The 18,910-nt window shown below is 41.1% G+C and overlaps 1 protein-coding gene across 1 annotated transcript in view; it reads right to left on the bottom strand.

Annotated features, from left to right (window-relative positions):
- Positions 1-18,910, bottom strand: part of CNTNAP4 (contactin associated protein family member 4) — a 288,013-nt gene that overhangs the window by 194,789 nt on the left and 74,314 nt on the right. Inside the window, exon 3 of the mRNA XM_004014917.6 lies at positions 2,044-2,237. Coding sequence (XP_004014966.3) covers positions 2,044-2,237 — 194 coding nt within the window. The remainder of the gene's footprint in view (positions 1-2,043; positions 2,238-18,910) is intronic.

The following is an 18,910-nucleotide window of genomic DNA, read 5'->3' as shown; positions in this document are numbered from 1 at the left end:
AGGGAGGGACCTGAGTAACTACGGGGTAAAGAGAGAGCTATGAGCCTACCTGGGATGGACAGACAGCAAGAGTGTGTGTGTGTGTGTGTGTGTGTGTGTGTGTGTGTGTGTGTGACAGCATGAGTGTGTGTCTGTGTGACAGCATGAGAGTGTGTGTGTGTGTGACAGCATGAGTGTGTGTGTGTGTGTCTGTGTGCGCACACGCGCATGCGCACGCGTGCGTGTTTATACATATATTGACAATGTTTGAAGATTTGAAGCTGTTTTACCTACACCATAACCTTATCCATTTTATGTGTGGTCATGGCATCAGCGGCAAGTCTCAGTTTTGATCTTGACGTTCAGTTATCCATCTGCTTTCTTTACCATGTCCAAAATTATAGTCCAGTCCTTCTCAAATTTGTTAGTCCATTCTGACCATAGTCAGAGTCTAAAAACGATATTACCAAGCCAAGTAACTGTGATAGATACCATCTGTCTTTACATTGATTGGTTTGGATTAGTTAAGGATATCATTCATGTCACTAATGTACCCTGAGCATCTCACTTTTTACAAGGTAAGTGAAAAAGACAAACAGTACTGTCCAGGTTCGACTTTCCTCAAGCTTGATCCATGAAAAACAATTAATTTTCACGGTTAATCTTTCTGTTTAAAAAATATCAAAAATATACATCTTACTTAATATAGCCACTTAAATAGCTAAATATTAGCCACTACCTATCTAGTTTAAAATCCAAAGCTTATTTAGAAGAAAAGAGTAAAAGATAATCCAAACACCTAGTTAAAAAAATACCTCGTTAGGCTTTCCCAGCTATTGGTTCATAATTATTGTTTAATTTATCCCCAGTTTGAATGGTTTTCATGGGATTAATTCAACCATAATATCCAATTTTTCTTGCTCTTATACATAACTTCAACTTGCTTTGGATTTTAAGGCAGGTTTTCTGAAAATGCTTACAGCAAACTTCCAGCCTAACAGTCGTTCTTTCTAGAGAAAGAGCAGGGCTACATTTTCACAATTCAACTTACATCAATAAACATGCATTGGATGGTCACCAAGTGCTTCAGAGATACAAAGGTGAATAAATCACAGTCCCTTTCTTCGATAAGTTTACAATGTATTCATGGAGTTCTAGGAAGTTTCAAAAGACAGGCCGTTGACTGATCAAAGAAAATTATCATTATGTGCCCAAACAGGCCTCCAAATTATCTGTGTGCTAAGAACAACGCTTCATTAACTTACTCATTTTCTCTGGTTCCAGCAGCTCAGTCAGAGGAAAATTAAAAAAAAAAAAAAAAAAAGTTCTTTGATTGCAGTATGTTGTCCCTGGCCCATATAAAATCCAAACCAATACTTTTCTATACTAAAAGAGGAGTCTTTTCTTCACCAGCAAGCAAACTTTCTTTAGCTCCCTTCTCCCACTGGGTATTCATGTATACTCGGTCAGCTACAAATACCACTCACTTTATTACAAACTGCCTCCTGGTCAGTCTCCCTTGTAGCAGCTGTGCTACAAAACACAGCATTTTAACACTTGAAAAGACTACAGAAAGGTTTATATATAAATCATATATGTGTGTATAAGACATATATAAATATTCTAAATATTATATATAAAAACCTCTATATAACTAGAGAGAGATATTAATTAATATTTCTCAGAGTCATCAGAACAACAAAAAAAATTCTTTTCACCAACCTTAAATAAAGGCAACGCAAAACTACTATGTTACTAAACAAAAAATGTTCTATATAGGCTTGGTTTCTTTCTTTAATCTTCACACTATTTAGAGCACTCATGAGATTTTTTTTCTTCAATTTCTGAGGACTCTGAAATAAGTTGCTTTTAGTATTTTATTAAATTAAACCATAAAATGTTCCAATATTCATTGGAAAATGAATATTAATACATTGGAAAATGTTTTCTAAGTAAGTCCAAAGATTCTGATTCTAAACGAAGTTTAAGAGATTCCTAAACTGCCTGTAGGAATGACCGTGCTTCCTCCTCTGAGAGGCCATGTATTCTGTTAAAGAAACATACCCAGATACTGTCCTCCTGGCGATACTGCTTCCAGTTCCTGCCGCTGTCGCTGAACATCAGGAGGTAGCTGGTCACCCAGTTGGAGCTCCCATATCCCCCTTGGGTGGCCACGGCAGTGATCTCCATTCTCTCTCCAAGGTCAATCTGCAACCACTGGTATTTATTTGACACAAGTGGAGACCAGCCACCAGCTCCTTTTGTGAAAAGAGAAAAAGGAGAAATGAGCAAAGAATTCATTAATGAACTCATCTGTTAATGAACTAGCAATGCCAGTAAGACTATTCCTCTATGAAACTTCAGAAAGTCAAATTTCCAAAATGCGAAACTTTCCATAATGGTAAAAAAAAAAAAAATACAGAGAAACAAGAATGTAATGTAAATGGATGGCGCCTATATTAATTATGTTGATTTCTAGGTGTTACAACCATCCGACACTGGGAGAGCTAATTCAGTGAGGTTAAACTCACTGTATGTTTAAAGTCCTTAATTTGAGAGGCAGACAACCATGTCAACACATGGAACTAGTATGTTCAGTGCCCACACACATGACTGAGTAACAATTTGCCTTCATACTGTGATTTACCTTCAAACTACATGGAACTTGGAAATGCAGTACTTGGATGCAATCTCAAAAATGAAAGAATGATCTCAGTTCGTTTCCAAGGCAAACTATTCAATGTTATGATAATCCAAGTCTATGCCCTGACCAGGAATGCTGAAGAAGCTGAAGTTGAAGAGTTCTATGAAGATCTACAAGACCTTTTAGAAATAACACCCAAAAAAGATGTCCTTTTCGTTATAGGGGACTGGAATGCAAAAGTAGGAAGTCAAGAAATACCTGGAGTAACAGGCAAATTTGGCCTTGGAGTACAGAATTAAGCAGGACAAAAGCTAATAGAGTCCTGCCAAGAGAATGCACTGGTCATAGCAAACACCCTCTTCCAACAACACAAGAGAAGACTCTACACATGGACATCACCAGATGGTCAACATCAAAATCAGATTGATTATATTCTTTGCAGCCAAAGATGAAAAGCTCTATACAGTCAGCAAAAACAAGACCGGGAGCTGACTGTGGCTCAGATCATGAACTCCTTATTGCCAAATTCAGACTGAAACTGAAGAAGTGGGGAAAACCACTAGACCATTCAGGTATGATCTAAATCAAATCCCTTATGATTATACAGTGGAAGTGAGAAATAGATTTAAGGGACTAGATCTGATAGACAGAGTGCCTGATGAACTATGGAATGAGGTTCATGACATTGTACATGAGACAGGGATCAAGAATATCCCCAAGAAAAAGAAATGCAAAAAAGCAAAATGGCTGTCTGAGGAGGCCTTACAAATAGCTGTGAAAAGAAGAGAAGTGAAAAGCAATGGAGAAAAGGAAAGATATAAGCATCTGAATGCAGAGTTCCAAAAAATAGCAAGGAGAGATAAGAAAGCCTTTCACAGCAATCAATGCAAAAAAATAGAGGAAAATAACAGAATGGGAAAGACTAGAGATCTCTTCAAGAAAATTAGAGATACCAAGGGAACATTTCATGCAAAGATGGGCTGGATAAAGGACAGAAATGGTCTGGACCTAAAAGAAGCAGAAGATATTAAGAAGAGGAGGCAAGAATACACAGAAGAACTATACAAAAAAATCTTCCTGACCCAGATAATCACAATGGTGTGATCACTCACCTAGAGCCAGACATCCTGGAATGTGATTCAAGCGGGCCTTAGGAAGCATCACTACGAACAAAGCTAGTGACGGTGATGGAATTCCAGTTGAGCTATTTCAAATCCTGAAAGACAATGCTGTGAAAGTGCTGCACTCAATATCTCAGCAAATTTGGAAAACTCAGCAGTGGCCTCAGGACTGGAAAGGGTCAATTTTCATTCCAATCCCAAAGAAAGGCGATGTCAAAGAATGCTCAAACTACTGCACAATTGCACTCATCTCACATGCTAGTAAAGTAATGCTAAAAATTCTCCAAGCCAGGCTTCAGAAATATGTGAACTGTGAACTTCCAGATGTTCAAGCTAGTTTTAGATAAGGCAGAGGAACCAGAGATCAAATTGCCAACATCCGCTGGATAATGGAAAAAGTAAGAAGAGTTCCAGAAAAACATCTATTTCTGCCTTATTGACTATGCCAAAGCCTTTGATTGTGTGGATCACAATAAACTGTGGAAAATTCTGAAACAGATAGGAATACCAGACCGCCTGTCCTGCCTCTTGAGAAATCTGTATGCAGGTCAGAAAGCAACAGTTAGAAGTGGACATGGAACAACAGGCTGGTTCCAAATAGGAAAAGGAGTACATCAAGGCTGTATATTGTCACCCTGCTTATTTAATTTATATACAGAGTACATCATGAGAAACGCTGGGCTGGAAGAAACACAAGCTGGAATCAAGATTGCTGGGAGAAATATCAATAACCTCAGATATGCAGATGACACCACCCTTATGGGAGAAAGTGAAGAGGAACTAAAGGGCCTCTTGATGAAAGTGAAAGAGGAGAGTGAAAAAGTTGGCTTAAAGCTCAACATTCAGAAAACGAAGATCATGGCATCTGGTCCCATCACTTCATGGGAAATAGATGGGGAAACAGTGGAAACAGTAGCTGACTTTATTTTAGGGGACTCCAAAATCACTGCAGATGGTGATTGCAGTCATGAAATTAAAAGACGCTTACTCCTTGGGAGGAAAATTATGACCAATCTAGACAGCATATTAAAAGCAGAGACATCACTTTGTCAACAAAGGTCCATCTAGTCAAGGCTATGGTTTTCCAGTGGTCATGTATGGATGTATGTGAGAGTTGGACTATAAAGAAAGCTGAGTGCTGAAGAATTGATGCTTTTGAACTGTGGTGTTGGAGAAGACTCTTGAGAGTTTTTTGGACTGCAAGGAGATCCAACAAGCCCATCCTAAAGGAGATCAGTCCTGGGTGTTCATTGGAAGGACTGACATGAAGCTGAAACTCCAATACTTTGGCCACCTCATGCGAAGAGCTGACTCATTTGAAAAGACCCTGATGCTGGGAGAGATTGAGGGCAGGAGGAGAAGGGGATGACCGAGGATGAGATGGTTGGATGGCATCACTGACTCAATGGACATTGAGTTTGGATGGACTCTGGGAGTAGGTGATGGACAGGGAGGCCTGGGGTGCTGCAGTTCATGGGGTCTCAAAGAGTCAGACATGACTGAGTGACTAAACTGAAGTGAACCGAACATGGAACTTGGAAATGACCTCTAATGTCTAATCATGTTTAGACTCCTTAGAGAAAGAAGGACAGCATTAAGCCCCAGAATACGAGAATGGTCTAGGGATCATTCCTGCCTTCACTCTGTTTATAGTCTTATTCCCTGGTGGCTCAGATGGTAAAGAATCTGACTGTCAATGCAGGAGACAAAGGAGACGCAGGTTTGATCCCTGGGTTGGGAAGATCCCCTGGAAGAGGTCATGGCAACCCACCGCAGTATTCTCGCCTGGAGAATCTCAGGGACAGAGGAGCCTGGCAGGCTACAGTCCATGGGTCACAAAGAGTCAGACACGACTGAGCACAGCACAACACACAGGAGGAACAGACGTGAAAAGCATGCTGGAAACACAACCCGGGAAATGTTAATGGAGAGGCAGGTGCAGGGAACAATAATACAGTAAGTGATGGAGGGTTCTGTCCAGTGATAACTGGCTTGCAGCAACGGGCAAGAGATGATTACACTTTCAGGAATTCTACAAGATGATTATTAAACATAGCCATCTTTGCAATTGGCCATAGTGGGAGTATTTAAACCGTGAACATTGGCAAACTCTACACATCAGTACTCACTCCACTCCCAGCCAGTTCTCCAGCACATCACTAGTTGCATCCTATCTGGGAGTGGGGGTGTGGTGATGCCACAGGGGACGGGAGAGCCCCAGAAGAGACAGTAAGTTGTGCTTGAGCACTCAGAAGCAAAGGATGGAAGTCTATGGTAGATGCGAGGAAATACAGGTAGAACAGAATTTATTGTGTTTTGTTTTAGCCAATGCACACCAGAAAATTTCAGATGTGATCACCTACTGTAAGTCTTGTTAAGATATTTCACTATACATCCAGTTTACTGTAATAATGCTTTATTTAGGGAATTTCTTTAAATAATACTGACATTGCTGACTATGTAAGTATTATATAATCTCCATAAAAGTCATTAAATAGGGTTTAACCTATTCTGAATCCATAATTACCTACTATGCGACATATATTCCAATGCAGTATCTGTTGCATAATAAACCAAAGAAGAATATTGGTCCATGCTTCCTCTTCCCCATTCATCTGCCTTCAACTGAAGGCTCTAGGAGTAAGTTCTGACATTTCAAATAGAGATTATCATTAATTTATATACAGTTTTTGAGCAAACTCCGGGAGAAAGTGGAAGACGCAGGAGCCTGGCGTACTACAGTCCATGGGGTCACAAAGAGTTGGACACACTTAGTGACTGAAAACAAGAATAAATATACAGTTTTATTCAAGCATTACTCTTGGTATCTGTGCCCTGTTTTATAAACCTTGAGTCAGGCCCTAATACAAAGAGATGCACAATGAATATTTACTATTATGGTGCAGCGCGTAGCACTGTGAAGCCTAAAGGGAGACGTCTGTGTGAACAACCTCCTTTAATAAGATTTAAAAATCTTCTGGGTGGCAAACAACACAGTGACAGTCCGAGCAAGGAAAAGCAGAACCCTGTGTTTCTCCCAGCTTCAAAGAGGAGGGCGGGCAGCCAGGCCTCCATGTTCTTGCCAGGCAGAGCCATGGAGGGAAAGGTGCCCCAGAAAGGATGACTAGTTGAGGCTGAAAGGGGCAGCTGATGCGTGGCGAGCGGGGAGGAGTTAGCTAGCTTGTGTGCGCTCCCTGTGGACTGGCTAATTTGAGGGGCTCCAGGAAGCAGGGGCTGTGTCCAGGCCTCTGCACCTGGCTCCAGCGAGACCAGTTCAGATGTGCAGTGGCTCCAGAGGGTGTGAGGGAAGGGGCTGGGTTTGGACACAACCAGCTGCTCAAGAAGGGGAACTAACCTGGTTCTAGTCAGGACCTCAAAATGAGTCAAGACAGCATCTTTTAAAAGAATTCTATTCCTATAACGTCCTCTCTTGACAGCATCACACTAACTCCTGCTTGTATTCAGGTATGAATCCTGAGATTACTCACTACATAGTCTTTAGAACTAGATGCTTCTTTTCAAATTTCCTTCTGTCTTGGAGGGAATCGTTGTTCAAAAGTGTCTTTCACTCTACACATCGAAAGTACAATGTTCTCCTTAGGGACCCAAAATATTTAGAGATTGCTCAGTTTTTACTGGTGTGTTTTTACTTTTCTCTGTATTTGTCCTTGGAGAATGTATGGTTTGGGCTGGTAACCTGGATGAGTAGAGTTCTCTGGGGCACCACCTGCCATGTTTAGGTGATGGGGAAAAACTCTTATGTTTTAAGTAAGAAGGCATGCTGGGCAGACAAGGGACCTGGCTGTAATCTGAGCGCCTTGGTGTCATTGACCTGGCATGGCTTTGCTGTCCACAAAGGGCATCTCTCATGCACTCTGTTATCTACGTGGAAGAGAACTTACTTTTGAATGCTCTGAAGAACACCTGACCAAAAATGGCTCAGGGAGCTGTCGAACCCTGACTGCCAACTGCTCTCATAGCATTATTTTAAAATCTAAGCCAACACCTTCACCATATTTCATTTCTCAGGATGTAATCAAACTCTATCCAACTTTCCCGCTTATTTTACTGTGGTATTACTTAGTATTTATGCGGTGAGTACTTTGCGTTGGGCACGCTGTGAAGGCACTGTTGCTTAATTCTCCAGGCACCGTGCTGAGACACAGAGGCTCTGAACATCTTGCGCCAGTCTGCAGAGCAGCAAGACGCACCGAGCTCTGAACCAGGACCCGGTGGTGCGCCCGCCTACTGTTAGGACACCTAAGCGGATGTGTCATAACGGACGTAGAAAAGACAGCAGCAGCCAGGGTGGGGAATTTCAGGATTTGGCTACCAGGCAGTAGGGTCATCTTCCCTCTCTAGAGTTAACAACAGACCACATCTCTGAAGTATGGATACATGACGGGAGGGGTGAATGGGTAAAAACTTGCCTCCAGTGTTCAATCTAATTTTTACTGTTCTGCCTCAGATCTATCAAAAGTCTTCAAGTTGAAAGTTCCTGGGGTCTGATGTTTACCAAGGGTGCTTGGTTAATACCAGTGGCATAGTTGCAGATACGTTGCAACTCTCTCTGCATTTTTTACCTTCTTTCTTTACATAGAAAAGTTGGGAAAAGAACGGACAAGGTGTCTCCAGCCAGCCATCATCTTTCCCTGGAGTTTCTATGTTTGGAATTTTATCTACATTACCTTACACCTTTGAGAAAAATACTGAGTCATTTTGTTTCTTGCTCTTTCTAATTAATCTTAACGGTCTAAAGTCAGTCATGAAGGCACATTTTTAATACAGAGCAGCACATTTCTGTGGCACTTTTGACACTCCTTTATAGACCACTATTTAAAACACAAACACGTAAGAGAAGCACAGTGAGAGGGGGAAAAAAAAAGAATCAGCGTGATTCCAGTGAGTGAAAATTGGATCATCAATTCTCATCAGGAGCACAAGGCATCTCTCACTGACCGCTCCCTCTTCCCAGCATCACTCACCGTTACAGCTGCACCAACCGACTTGAAACATTTGCAGTTAATTGACCTTGAACATTTCAATTTCTTACCTGTGGCGAAAAGGTACTACTGATATGCTAATCAAGCGATGTCATTAATGAGGTACACCAATAAGGTAATGGGAATTCAGATGCTCCCAGGCTTTACCAAGTAATGTCAGCAGGATAATTCAGCCATAGGGAATCCTGAGATTGCAATAGGGTTTTAAACCAAGCAGCGCTGAAGTGTGTGATGGAGTTTTGAAGGTTCTAATTTTAAAACAAATGCTGAATAGTAATGTGGAAAATATAAGTACACAGACACAGGTATACAGACATGAGTATAGAACTCAGTATCCTTCAGTCGTGCCAGCCTATGATGACATGTAGGGACAAAAGTGACATGAAATGAAAGTGCAGCTGCAGCCGAGGCTGAGCTACCCCAGGCGGAGGCCTCCCGCATTGCCAGGTGGATTCTTTGCCCCTGAACACCAAGGATTCCAAGGTTGCTGCTGCTGCTGCTAAGTCGCGTCAGTCGACTCCGTGCGACCCCATAGACGGCAGCCCACCAGGCTCCGCCGTCCCTGGGATTCTCCAGGCAAGAACACTGGAGTGGGTTGCCATTTCCTTCTCCAATGCATGAAAGTGAAAAAGTGAAAGTGAAGTCGCTCAGTCATGTCCGACTCCTAGCGACCCCATGGATTGCAGCCCACCAGGCTCCTCCATCCATGGGATTTGCCAGGCAAGAGTACTGGAGTGTTACTGACGCTTAATTGACAAGACAGAGTCTTGTCCCTCCATTCTCTCCTTCCCCACATCACAGTCCTCCTCCTATTCCACCCTCCTTTTTCTCCTGCCTTGGTCTCATTACTGAGACTTGGCATAATAAAATGTCATGAATTTATTCAAACAGAAACACTTCTTGCATCTTCGTATCACAGCCTGAAATTTCACACTTAAAACCTTCCACTCATTGATGAGACTTTTACATTAAAGCACTGTAGTACTGCTATGAGATTTAAATTTAAAAAGCACAAGTGCCTATTGATTTCTCTCACACACAGCAAGCATGTGAGTATATCAGAGCTGTTACTTTTTGAACCATAAAACAATTATTACTGCTATCAACTCCAAAGAGTTACCATCACAGTAAAGTTGAGCTTTGAAAAAATTTAGTTACTGAATGACCACAAAATACAGCATCTCTTGTGTCTGCTGCCTCCTGCTTTTAAACATCAGGTTCCTAAAGAACTGGCTTCTATAATATATGTTGCTATGAACTGTCAAGAAAGAAAAGCAAACTAAAAATTATCTGGTGCCTACTGTATGCTAAGTCACTAGAAATTTTACGCACAATATTAAACTGAATTATTAAAATTATCTAGTGAGATGAAATCTTTTAACATCTCTTCTTTTCAAATGAAACTTTATTTAAAAAAGAGATTTACAGAAGCTAAGTAAAATAACCCAAATTTTTAGTATAGATGAAAAATTATTTTTAAAGTGATTTTAATCTATTAGAATCTCATTTTAAAAATCTCCTCCTTTTTCATTCTTTAACCTTGAAATAATTATACAACTATCATTGCCCCAGGGTGGTATATTCTATCCCAATAACATATTCAAATAGTATATTCAGTGTTATTTAAATATAAATAACGAGCTGGCTGAATTATGTTTAAGACCCTCATATTCCTTCTACTAGGTAGCATCAATATTTAGTTCAGGACATGGAGGAACATTTCACAATTTCATAGAAGTGAAAGAAAAACTGAAGATAAAGTACTCTTGGTTGGAACCTTAAAATATAGAAAAGAATCTCATCTATCCCCTACTAATATTAAAAATGGCATGACTGCCACTGCTGATGGTCATCAGTGAAGGTGACGTGTCATAGAGCTTGTCGACTTTGTAAAGGTTGGAACACAGGAAAGGGCAAGCCATATTGCTCAAGATTTAAAGCACAGAAGGACACAGGTGCTCAAGGACACAAGACAGAAGGGAACACAGTTCAATAACAACCCTAGCCACCGTTAGGGCATCTATACTTCCACAAAGTAACTGGCTTAATTAAAACTCTCATAGAGGAAATTTTCCTCTAAGGTTATATTTTTTTCACATGTGATTTCATCTAGATTGCCCCACAAGTGGAATCTGACCGGGATCATTTTGATCTTGACAGTGAATTACAATAAGGTAAAAGGATCAGAAAAAAAAAGTGTCAGTATTTGTCTGGCTCCCTTAAATGGTCTGCAGTGCCCTGGGGCCACCACGGAGAACCTTATCAAGCTTTGTATTCTACCAGTGTTGTTCTTTTTTGCTGGAAGAAACACAACTCTATTGATGCTCCGTGCCTGGCTCGTCCTGCCCCACGTTTACTCCTGAATTTTGGCCCAGCTGCCCCTGCCTGCAGAGATTGTCACAGCAGGGGCAGGCCAGCTAGCCTAGCCAGCAGGGCAATTCCTGGATTTTACGGAGACGGTTAGAGAACAACTCTCTTTTCTGCTGCAAAAGCTGAAAGGATGGGAATTAGGCATCAAGTTGTAGGAGCAATGGTCGAGGAAAACCTGGGTGAAGCAGCAAAGACCCAAGCAGATTGGAGAGATGAAGCTAGAGGCAGTTCTGATGGCACAGTCAGCATCCCCAAGTCCCGCTGGGCCCGCAGGGCAGCCCCGCGCTTTCCAGGTGCTGTTGTTGTTCGCTCAGCTGTGTCCGACTCTCTGCGACCCCACGGACTGCAGCACACCAGGCTTCCCTGTCCTTCACCATCTCCTGGAGTTTGCTCAAACTCATGTCCATCTAACCATCTCATCCTCTGCCACCCCTTTCTTTTGCATTAAATCTTCCTCAGCATCAGGGTCTTTTCCAATGAGTCAGTTCTTTGCGTCAGGTGGCCAAAGTACTGGAGGAGCTTCAGCTTCAGCATCAGTCCTTCCAGTGAATATTCAGGTGGATTTCCTTTAGGATGGACTGGCTTATCTCCTTGCACATGAGCCACTGGGCAGCCCCTTCCACTTGTGCTGAATCCACTCAGGCCACTGCACCAGCAATTCTTCACTCTTGTCTTCATTATTTTTTTCTCCTTAATGGATCCCACTACTATACATGCATGCTGTTATTTTCCCCATTTTAAAAAGAAAAAAAATCTTCTCTTGACTCCATTCTATTTTTTCTATTAAGATAATACATTAATTCAAGTACAATGTCCATACACATTCTTTACAATGTTTCTGATCTCATCCTCTCTTAGGCCAGTGTCAATCAGACTTTCAGTCCACGTCACTTAACTCAAGCTGCTCTTGTCAAGGTTACCAAAGAATTCTGTATTGCTAAATCAAATGGTCTGACTACCACTTGGCCTGTCAGCGACATCTGAGACATTCGACTACTCCCAATGTCCTGATTTTCTTTGTTCACTTAATTTCCTCAAAAGCTCATTCTCTTAACCTTCTTCTTAGTTTGTTTATTTTTCAAATTTTTTAGCCACATCATGTGCCATGTGGGATCTTACTTCCCCCACCAGGGATCGACCCCACGGCCCCTGCAGTGGAAGCGCAGAGTCTTAACCACTGGACCCTCAGCGAAGTCCTCTTCTTTGTTTGTTTGTTGCTCCGTCTCTATCTCCAGTGATGGTTTTTCCTTTTATCTCTTCCCTCTCAAGGCTGAGATGTTCCAGGGCTCAGGCCTTCGCCCTGCGTCTTTTCCATCTTCATCCACCCCTGGATGGCCCCTCTCGGCCTCAAGGACTTAAAAATATCATGTGCCAGTAATTCCCTAGTTTAGATCTCCATCGCCGAACTCTTCCCTGATATTAGACTCACTGCTTGATATCTTTAACATTTCCCAAACGCCTTTTCTTCCCCCAAACCCCACTCTATTCACATGCTTCACCAAACTAGTTTATGACAATCCCATTCTTAACAATTTTTAGGGACAAAAAAAAAAAAAAAACAGAGTTGTGCTCGACTCCTTTCTTTCTTTCTCACCATACTACCAAACCGACAAAAATACTGCTGGTATTACTCAACTCTGCAGAATCAGAGGACTTCTCCATCTTCACTGGGGCTCCTTTCTAGCTCAGCCTGGATTCTCGCCATAGCAAGCTAACAAGGCTCCCTGCTTCTCCCTTGGCTCTACACCCTCTACACAACAGGTTTAAGTTATTTCTGTGCTCAAAACACTACACTAACTTCCACACACGGTGGCAGGCAAAGTCATCGCTGTACAGCCTCCAGATTCCTCACGTGACCTGCCTCCCTCACAAGGCTCCCACCCCAGGTCTGGCTTTCCAGATCAGGACCCTCCATCAACAATGGCCTCCTCGAGATTCTCCAAGCAAATGTCATTCTCCCATCTCCCATCCCACCCTGTGATAAGCTATCCTCTCTGCCAGGAGTGCTACCGCCCAGTCTGCTCAGATGAGATGCTCTCATTCAAGCTTGTCTCTCCTGACCTTCCCTATTAAAATTCCTTCCACCCAGCAGTCCTGCTCCAAACCACTTCATCCAAACCAGTTTTCTTTTTTTTTTTTTTTTTGGCCAGACACTGACATGCTGCTGCTACTGCTGCTAAGTCGCTTCAGTCGTGTCCAACTCTGTGAGACCCCATAGACGGCATCCCACCAGGCTCCCCCATCCCTGGGATTCTCTAGGCAAAAATACTGGAGTGGGTTGCCATTTCCTTCTCCAATGCATGAAAGTGAAAAAGTGAAAGTGAAGTCGCTCAGTCGTGTCCGACTCTTCGCGACCCCATGGACTGCAGCCTACCAGGCTCCTCCGTCCATGGGATTTTCCAGGCAAGAGTACTGGAGTGGGGTGCCATTGCCTTCTCCAGACACTAACATATTTATACATAATTTCTTATTCACTATATTTCTTTATCATTTATCTTGCCCTATTAGAATATAAGCTCAATGAGGCCTACAGTCTTTGCCTGTTTTGTTCGAAGATAGATTCTATATGTCTAGCACACTGCCTGACACATAGTAGGAGCTTAATGCATAAAGGAATTAAGTAAATCTGTAATGAAAGTAGTAAGACTGTATAAATTTATATACAACATCTGAATGTATTATACCTAGCGGTGAAAGCTAAAACTAAATAAGAGCACAAGACACTTCTCTCTGCAAAATGGCATTTTCAATGAGGTGCTCAAAGAGAAAACTTACAGCACTCGGCTGAGACATACATCCACACACACACAGGCACGCACATACATACACACAATGTCTACCGATCACCCCAAAGGTACCTAGTTTAATCACTTGTGAACTATTATTTCCTAGATGTATTTATTGCTCTGTTTTCAGCTTTTTTGATACAATAAAAAAAGAGATGCTTTTCACTTTATTTCCCCAGCAAGGTTCTAAATTAATAATACCTTACTAAATTCTCCTAGGTTTTAGTGCTTTGCTATTGATCAATTTTTCCTCCCAGCAAATTGGCAGGCCGACTTTCAGCCCTACTTCTTGCATTGCCAGATCAAACATTTCTGAAGTCTTTAATAATTCAGTGGATTGATCAGTAAATATTTACATCCTTTCTCTGCTCAGGCATTTTGATTGGTATATTTGATGTGCAAATTTGGGGACAGCCAAATTTCATCTTAGAAGACTAGAATAAAATTACAAAAATGCCAGATTCTGTGCTTTAATTCCACTACAGCCAGTTTTATTTCACTCAAATTAGTAGTTTTGGAAAAATCACTCTGAGCACATGATGTCTAAAAATTCAGATGGTAATCAGGATTTGCCCATGTCTTGCTTTCTGAGACCATTATAATACTTTTCTAAAAGTTTCGGTTTAGGTCTACTACAGCGAGGCAGGTCATTTCAGTAAATGACCTCATGCATCAGATAGAGCATACTGACAATATCCCAGAGACTGAAAAACCATTTTTGCTTCCCTACCTTTTTTTTTTTTATCTTCCCCGGCCAGAGAGAGATGATAAGCTGTCATGAGCCAAATGTCCTCATATCACTCCTGGGTCAAGAAACTGAAGGCACTCTCTTGTACCCAACAGACATCATTTCCACATAATGATTGGAAAAGCCAGCAATACTAGGACACAGCATAATCAAAAGAGGTTTAAAAAAAAAAAGTACAAAACCAATTCTAGGAATTTGATTGATTAAATCATTTAATATTTTCCCAATTTGAGAAAATGCTACAACATTAAAACAGCATTATAACCCCAGTGAATAAGATATGTTTACCTCTAGGCTTAGGTGTTTGTTGAATTTAGTATTAAATACATGTTTTATTTAATTCCATTATTTATTCCTTTTTAAGTGTAATTTATCGTGGAAACTTTTCTTTCACAGGCAACAGGAAAAATTATTAGTGATGTTTGTGGCCAAGACAGCCTTGATGACCCCCACAGCCTGACTAAACTTTAGGCAGTTTTTTTTCCTCTGACCATAGAACCCACCCTCCCTTTTTCTCAGAGCATTTAATTTAGGGAAGTTGCCACTGTAAATTATTTCTCTATCCCTTAAAATGGAAATCTTCATGAAGCCTCTTTACAGTTTTACAACCCAAGAATGTCTTTCTCAAGAATCTTAGCCATCCCTCTGAAATATAATCAAGAAAGATAGACCCCTATCTCCCAGCCTCTGCAGGGAGGGCAGGAGCCTAACTTCCACAAGCACCAATTAGCAGACACAAATGCCCTAAGCACACTGACCAGGGTCCCCTAATGTTCTCCAGTACTTTTCCATTAGCTCAGCTCAGTGCTTAAAAATCCCCCCATCTTGATTTCAACAGTTGCCTCTCTCTCCCCTACTGCAGAAGTCTTGACCCCCATTGCTATAGACTTGAATAAAGTCTTTCTTGTCTTTTTAACTCAATCCAGTGCAATTTTCTTTGATGAGATAATTGGGTTTTTTTATTAGAATGATGTATTTTTCATTTTTCTACCTAAATGAGTCATGCTCCCCAGAAACCATTACACAATCAGAGTCTGAGAAGATAAAAGAACAAGGCTTAGAAATGAATGAGGGTCTGACTAGAGCTAACCAGAGGGATTCTTCACTATAGTGGCGGTGGTGGTTTGTGTATGTGTTAGTCGCCCAGTAGTATCCAGCTCTTGGGACCCCATGGACTGCAGCCCACCAGACGCCTCTGTCCATGGGATTTCTCAGTCAAGAACACTGGAGTGAGCTGCCAAGCCCTCCCCCAGGGCATCTTCCTGACCCAGGAATTGAACCCACATCTCCTGTATTGCAGGCAAATTCCTTACCACTGAGCCACCAGGGATTCCCCTTCACAGGAGCAACAATGCCCGAAAATCACTGCACATTTTCTCTACCTATTTACCCAAAGAATGTCACAGCCAGCTTCAGGGAACCTAAATAAAACAAGAGGTGCCATGGGAGCCAGAATAGGTGATGGCCTTTGCCAAGAGGACAGCCAAAGGGACTGACTGGTCACTAAATTCAGCAGCGCACATCCACAAACACAGGGCCAGGACCAAGCCAACCACACTCAGGCTGCCCTGAACTGGGACAGAAAGATCCAATCAGTGATCTCCAGTGGACATCAACACAGCAACCAACACGTGCCAGGGAAGCCCCTCGCCCAATGGTGCCAAGACACCATCTGCGCTCCGCTGATGCCAACTGCATTTTGGAAATGTGTAATGGGAAGATTGGGAAATCAGAAGGTCTTAGCTTTTACCTAGAAGAGGCTGACACACCCAAAGGGGGTTCCTATACTCAGCAGGGGGGCAGGGGGGTGCGTTGAGGTGACCTGGCAAAGTGGGCACAAATGGGCAACTGTCTCTGAAGTGAAGAGCAAGCAGGGTCTTCCCCAACTGAAAAGAACACTCAACTGCTAAAGTTTTGACAAAACTGAAAAATATATGGTGTTTCCATGTTATTTCTCAACTACTAATATAACTTGCAGTCTCAGAGGTTTAAAACTGGCTTGAGAAAATCAGATCAACCAATATTTCAAATCTGAATGATGAAAGATACTAGAGTATCTTTATGCATTTTTTGTGTGTGTGCTTAACACCCTCAAAGCTGCTGATTATGCATTTTTATATAATTTATGATTTTCAAAACTGTATGTGGATTGTCAAGAACATTTGCATGTGTACACGGGGGGTCAACCAGAATTGATGTATGTATCTGATCAAAAAAAACCATTTTGCCATATGCAAAGCATTGATACAGTCAAGTTTACACTCTAGAGCAGAATCACTCAACATTCACTGGGCATCACACCGATTTGTGGCACAAATAAGAGAGAAAGAAACACACACACACACACACACACATACACAATCTACTGTCTTTAATAATATAGTGACCTACAATTGCACAGTGCAGTTAGATACAAACAGGATTTGGTGTCTGAAGCCAGCAGGTACAATATCCTCTGTGCTCACATTCAATTCCAGAAATGCTTTGGATGGCAGACTCTTCTGCTATACAAATGAATTGCTCCCTCTAACATCCAAGCACCCTAGCCAGCTCCATCTGGCTCCTGGCCTATGTACAAATAGAGAAACACAAAAGGGTTATAGTTTTTAAAAAAATACAGAGGGAAAATATGCTTTTATGAGATTTATGTCCAAACTATGATACATGACCATACTTTGCCAGTGACAGACATACATTTAGATTTTTTAAACATTATCCTCAATTATTACCTGTGTGTTCAATGGTTTCTTTACTTCATTATACAAAACAAATCAAATTTGAACATATTAGATTTTTCAATAGTTTATTGTGTCAAAATTGTGAAGACTCCAAATGGACGTAAGTGTAACAAACCTCTGTTGGATGGTTTTTTCCAATTAAGTTCTTTTTTTAAATTTATTAATCTGATTTTAGCCTATGGTTATAAACTTGTCATTTTGTCACTGTATCACCTAAATTGAGAGATAAGCCCTTTCTAAAATGATACACCACCAATTATTCTGTATCAGAAAGGATAGCCTGCATTGCCCTAGCTTCACAAAGATAAAAATCATCTTATTTTGAGGGAGCTTGATTGAATCCACCAGGATGTGAAAGGTGGGGAAGCACAAGAAGGGGAAAAAAACGCATCATTTTGTTCTGTGTATCTCTACCTTTTTACTATTTGCAATGTATAATGGAAAGTTCTAAATTGTCCATCTTGATAAAAAAAAGGAAGTCTCACAAGGCAGCTTCATTTCCACCCTAACCAATGAGGCCCTTCACACGACTGTCAGGCCGCCTATCACGGTTCATGGTTCCTAGTGTTCACTGATCCACTGAGTCATAATAAAGCGATGTTTCCAGCTGGGAATGAGAGTTAATGCAAACACTTTCTGGATCAGAAAAGACGGACCCCAAAAGTAGGCCATGCTCTGCCTCGTCAATTTCAAACTGTTCCAGCCAATACTGTGACTCTCGCCCACATGCCTGTGTCTCCCTGCACGTTCCGTCACCGCACAGGAGAATGCGGCAGCTGAGAGCAGCATCCTGGCAGGAGCAGCTCGTCGCCTGGTCATCACGGCAGCCAGAACAACGACAGAAACAAGTAACACTTTTGACGAACAAAATGAAAATTCAGTTATCAACATGGCTTATCATATTGCCATTGTTTTTGCTTTTACTATATTCTTTTTCTGAAAAAAAAAGTTAACTTATCAAAACTGTTTGGAATACACCTTCAGAGCTTAGAATTTTACATTTCAATTTTTTTAATTACCATCAAAACTTTTTTAAGAAAAATAAATGAGTGGGGCCTTTTGAAAGTGAAGAATAAGTTTAGGGCTATGATTATGGTGATGGTGTTATGGGTATATGCTTATCTCCAAACTCATCAGTTTGGAGAGTTGTATGTATTAAATATGTACAGCTTAATGCATATCAATCACACCTCCACAAAGCAGTTTTAAAATAAGCAATTCATAATTTCAAGAAATATGAACATATTTCCAGAGTCAGCTGAGCCTGTTAAACATAAATGCCAAGATCTTTATATTTGTATTTAAAGGTATCAATTTTTCCTTCAACAAATGTGTAACTGAATAGAAGAGTATTGTAGTGTGTTAACTGTGCTTTGTAAAAAAAAAAAAGATCTTTTGTAAATATACACAATCCTAGGATTTTGGCTCTTTTCATAAAACACTGAAGGAACAATATGACTGCATGGATGCTAATATTTTTTTACATCTGTATATTTTATTTTAATTGCTTAATTGAAGGAT

This window comes from Ovis aries, chromosome 14 (genome assembly GCF_016772045.2).
Source record: "Ovis aries strain OAR_USU_Benz2616 breed Rambouillet chromosome 14, ARS-UI_Ramb_v3.0, whole genome shotgun sequence".
In the NCBI taxonomy this organism is placed as follows: Eukaryota; Metazoa; Chordata; class Mammalia; order Artiodactyla; family Bovidae; genus Ovis; species Ovis aries.
This window is presented reverse-complemented; position numbering and strand designations above follow the sequence as displayed.